This window comes from Lacerta agilis, chromosome 3 (assembly GCF_009819535.1).
Source record: "Lacerta agilis isolate rLacAgi1 chromosome 3, rLacAgi1.pri, whole genome shotgun sequence".
NCBI classification, from domain to species: Eukaryota; Metazoa; Chordata; class Lepidosauria; order Squamata; family Lacertidae; genus Lacerta; species Lacerta agilis.
This window is the reverse complement of record NC_046314.1, coordinates 60138248-60143577: the sequence shown is the minus strand read 5'-3', so window position 1 is coordinate 60143577 and position 5330 is coordinate 60138248. Positions and strand designations below refer to the sequence as shown.

General features: G+C 43.1%; 1 protein-coding gene across 1 annotated transcript; it reads right to left on the bottom strand.

The window, feature by feature from the left end:
- GJE1 (gap junction protein epsilon 1) lies at positions 1-4000 on the bottom strand. The gene is made up of 3 exons (XM_033145517.1): positions 3537-4000; positions 2424-2606; positions 1-538 (listed from the first exon to the last, which is right to left on the bottom strand). The coding sequence occupies exons 1-3, from the start codon at positions 3573-3575 to the stop codon at positions 143-145; spliced, it is 618 nt and encodes a 205-aa protein (XP_033001408.1). The 5' UTR covers positions 3576-4000; the 3' UTR covers positions 1-142.
- Between the last annotated feature and the right edge of the window lie 1330 nt (positions 4001-5330).

Here is a 5330-nt window from a genome sequence, read left to right as displayed (position 1 = left end):
GCTGATATTTAAATAATATTTTTAAGATGCAACTTGACTTTGTTATTTAAAGAAAGTAATTTTTGTTTCAAATGGATAGCTCTGCTCTTTGTACAGAAATGTGATGATAAACAAATAGAAATAATTCATTATAACATTGTAGTTACTGACTATTAAAGAAGCCCAACCTTCTACACAAGATCTCAAAAATCTCTGCAATACACAACATAATAGTAATCACAGTAAATGTGTACATAGCAATAAGGAAGATAGTCTTTTCAAAGTGTTCTGGTACCATGCATCTGGTAATATTAAACTTTTTATCAAAGGCTCCTGCATCACATCTGTAGAGCGGATTCACTTGGAAACCAAAGAGCTGACTCTGAAGCCAAAAGCCCACAACTTCAAGGATGATCCTTAACAGAACAGAAAGAATATAAAAAACGGTGTAGGCAGGTCTTTGGAGGATATCTTCCTGAGCGATGCTTTTACATGCAGCATAAAGGTGGAAAATGGCTCCAGGTACCAGTACGGTCACTAGCTGTAAAGCCCAGAATACCTAAAGTGTAGCAGAAACTTGGCTGTCAAATCATTTATCACTATATTGTGCTACCTGATAACAGACATCAACCAGAATGTCTCGTGACTGCTTTTGTTTATCAGAGGACATAGATAATCTTAAAATACTACTTTAAAAATAGCATTCATATGAAAAATCACTGTTATCCTTTGCTCCAAATGTTTTTCCTTTCGGCTGGTTCATTAGTATTTCATGTTTATCAATTTAATGATAAAACCAAAAGGAAATTGTTAGTTTTCTGACTTTCTACCTTTGGAAACTCCCTTCCATGTGCCATGTTCCGGGGCAGATATTTAATTCAGGCAAGGACAGCAGGCAATACTTTTTGAACCACATCTTTTGCCTAAAGAATGAAGCGTGTACCAAATAACACACCCTATGTTGTTGCTAGCACCTCATGTTGCTGGGAACATTGGTAGTGGTTGATAAGTTACCACCACACCTTCTCATTAAAGAGTCACTGTTAAGCTTCCTAAAAACTGAAACTAAAAACTAAGGGCACAACCCTATATATTTAATGTATTTTAATATTTGTTGGAAGCCGCCCAGAGTGGCTGGGGAGACCCAGCTAGATGGGCGGGGTACAAATAATACATTATTATTATTATTTTCATGATAAGGCAACTGAGAGGCTATAGAATATGGCAGATGTGCTGGCATAGTGGTGGACTGTTCTGTGAGTCAGTTTTAATGCAGTATATTTTGGCACTTGCACGATTGGTTTTGTTCGTATAAATACTTCACTTGTTGCTTTCATATACCAGCTGCTTCAATTAATTTACTTTTCCATGCTTGGCTTTGCCTCCATTTCAGTGACCTTCCTTTGAGGCAGAGTGAATGCCTCAAAGTTTCAATTGCTGGCATGCCCAGGTAGGGCTGGGGAAGATTCCCTCCCTGAAACACTGGAGAGTTTCCACCAGTCAATGTCAACAATACTGAGCTAGGTAGATCCGTTTTCTGATTTAGTATAAGGCAGCTCTTATGTCCCTTAGCTTCTTTTGTGCTGTTTTCTTGATTGTAAGCTCTTTGGAGCATGGATTTGTCTTCCAATTTTGGAAAGCGCAATGCACATGGATGGTATTATACTAACAACAAGTGCTTGCCCAGCTTTGGGAAGGAGGAAGGAGGACTCTAGGACCACGTCAGAGCCAGTACTCTTCCTTCCCGGAGCCTGGGAAGTGCTTATCAGTCTCCTTCAGAAGGTGTCCTTTTCTGCTGTGTGTCCAGTGCTCCCACACTTATACTGCCCTAAATCTGCCTCTAACAGAGCATATGTAAACATCTGAGCTAAGATGTAGAGAACAGTGCAGGGAAAGGGTCAGTTTCAGCAGACATAACAGGTGTGCACCCCTGCTCATTCCCATTCTTCCTACTCAAGAGCATTCACAAAATGCAATGAAAGTTGAGAATTTCAGGACAGACAAAGCACAGCACATGGTTAAACTATGGAATTTGCTACCCCCAGATGCAATGATGGCCACAAAATTGGACAGATTTAAAATAGACTTAAGACAAATTTGTAGATGGTAAGGCCATCAGTGGCTCCAACGCTGAAGGCAATATGCCTCTGAATACCAGTTGCTGGTGATCACAAATGGGAAACTGCTCTTGCATTCATGTTCTGCTTGTGGGCATTCCGATTGGCCATTCTGAGAACAGGAAGTTGGACTGGATAGGCCTTTATGCTGGTCTAGCATGTCACCACTTACACTCTCAATTGCCTGTCTGCAGTCTGAAATAGCACTGCTCAAAATGCTACCATCTCAGCCTACAACTTCACTCGGATGTCCTTAAATCTTTCAGGGACATTTTCACTACTGTCATAGGCTACATCCTACCTTTTACAAGAGAAAAGAAGACTTACCGGTGGGGTTATAGGTCTGAATTGGTTGTAACAGAATAGATTAATGTCCCTCTTGTCTGGCTCACAGCTGAAGTGTAAGGCTTCATTGCCGTAGACCGCAAAACCCAAAACACCAAGGAAAAACATTCGGACTGAGCCAAAGAAGAGTGTGTGGAATTGACCGACCACTGTTGGAGGCCTAAGCTGTAAAGAATCACATGGAGGTTAAGTAGGAAAGAATGGGGAGCAGGTAGGAATCAAAAGCATTTTTAGTATTCAAGATGTATCTTAATAATGTATATCTATATAATATATTTTGTTCAGAATTGCAGACACTTTATGCACACCCTTCACCAAACATTAATCTGAAAGCTGTGTTACCCAGTAAAACTGAGTCAGTGAGAAAATACACTGTCAGTTTCATTGACTCCATTGACTCAAGTCAATCTAAGGCCAGCAATGATTTGAAGGGGGCATTTCCACATAAGAGGTGAGGTCTGAAGAGCCTCTCTTACAGTAAATGTCAACTGATTTTCTCTTCCAATCACAGTCCCTTTCTGACTGCATCAGATGCCTATTGGGAGGCTTTTTTTTGGACCCTGGCCAACACACGTACGGCCATGCTGTAGAAGGCTCCCTTCACAGAGATTTCATCTAAGGGATTATTTTATAATGCTTCCCTTCCCCCTCCAGTAACCTGTGACTCATCACACTGGGGACAACATCTATGTACTCCAGATCCATCCATTCCTAATTCCAGTATGCAACTTCAGAAACTGGCAACCTTCATACATCTAGCTGTTCCACACATACAGACCAGCCATACAGTGTTTCACATACAGTTCTGATCACTTACTGATGCAACAAATACAATGGTATCATTAAAATCAACTCTTATTTAGTCTTAAAAGTAGTGTCAGCTTATATGCAGCATTCGTAAGACTTGCTGCAGAGCAAGAGGGAAATGCTAGTAATAAAACATGCTTTCTCTGAAGAAAAATGCCATTTTGTATGCTGGGGATGTTGTTTTGAACCTCTGTAGCTCATAAATTGTTTGCGACCAACCCTGGAAACCTGTCCTCATAATGAGATTGTTATTCTTTCTCTAGCACTTCTTATCCCATCCATACTTACACATCCTTCATAGAAGTTCTTGATGTAATTTAAAGACATGTCTTGTAAGATGTTCTCCTAGTGCAATTGTGGTATAATCCCTACGCCTCATTGCCAATTTGCAGTCCTCAGGCTCATTCTGATGCTATTACTCTCTCCTGACCTTTCCTATGAAAAACTCTTGTCACTGCACAATTATAATTTTTTTTTTATCTCTGGGGCCCCAATTAACCTTACACTTTCAGGGAGGGAGAAGAAAAGGCCCAAACAAAGGCTGTGTACATGTGGCCTGCCCAATAATCCCCACTGAACGTTGTCAGCAAAAACCTTCACCCAAACCCCATAAACTAGCAGCCGGTGACACAATAGGATGGAGAACGTGCAACTGGCCACGGAATCCCCTTGTTGTGCTAGAAACACATGACCCTCCTGGCTTGGCTCCTAGGGCCTGTCCAGATGCCTGCTTTGCCCACCGTTAATGTAACATAGCAGAAACAGCAGGAGCTAGTGCAGTGCCCTGAAAAAGAGATAGCCCGGGAGAGTTAATATTTAATTTAATTTTCAAGCAGACTTTATTTTGGGCTGGTGCCACCCGCACTGTTCCTGAAAGCACCCCATGTGCACTGGCAAAGGCTGAGCAGACAGACTCATTTGGAAGCGCTCCAGAAGACAGAAGAAAAAAGCTTCCAGAAACTACATGTGTCTTGCAACACATTCCGGGCAAAATTGAGGATGAAAACGTCTCAGCTAGTATTGGTAGTATTAGTATTAGTATTGAATTGTTATTATTAATACTAAATGTATTAGCTTCCTCCCCACCCACCCCCTTACAGGCAGCTTACCATATGAAAGATTAGTAATGTGCGATGCCATCAGGATTGTAGTTTGAAACGAATTTCAAGCAACAGGGAAAGCAATTTCTCCCAGCCCTCTGAACTGACTTGCCATGATTCCTTTTCAAATATCTCCTTCACCTCCCAGGTGGCATCATATTCTGTAAACCTCAACATGGTTCTTGAGATCTATGACCACCTCCCCTCATTACCAAACTGAATATGCCATTGAAGATTACCGGTACTTGTAGGCTGCTTTGATAGGATAACTTTCCTGAAAGCTGGTGGGAAGGCCATACAGGCAGAGGGCCTTCTTGGTAGTGGCACCCGCCCTGTGGAATGCCCTCCCATCAGATGTCAAGGAAATAAACTATCTGACTTTTAGAAGACATCTGAAGGCAGCCCTGCTTAGGGAAGTTTTTAATGTTTGATGTTTTGTCGCTTTATTATTATTATTAATGTTGTTGTTGTTGTTGTTTCTGTTGAGAGCTGCCAAGAGTGGCTGGGGAAACCCAGCCAGATGGGCAGGGTATAAATAAAATAAAATAAAATAAAATAGGCCTAAACGTCGCCTTAGCTCCCTTACCTGCTTTGACCCTGTTCAGATCTTGGTCTTCCTTCCCTCCATCGAGGCCTCAGACCACACAGGACCTCACAGCAACCTCTCCTAAGCCCTCTTTGCTCTCTGTCGGGTGGAGGCCGCCCAGTCCCTCTTCCTCCCCCAGGCTACTTCCCTTTCCCCTTCCGCCCCTGGAAGCGAAATCTCGGAAGCAGGTAGGACAGGGGAGACGCGAGATCAGATACGTACCAGCCGCAGCCCCGGCGTGGCGTTGTTAGGGGGCCCCATCCAGGCGCCTGCCTGCTGCTCCGCGGCGACCGTCCGGGGAGGCGCGTCGCGATCATCCTGGAGGGGAAATGCGCTCTTGCCCGAGGGAAGAGCTCCAGGGGCGGCTATCCCCCGCCCAGAGGACGCTCGCGCCTC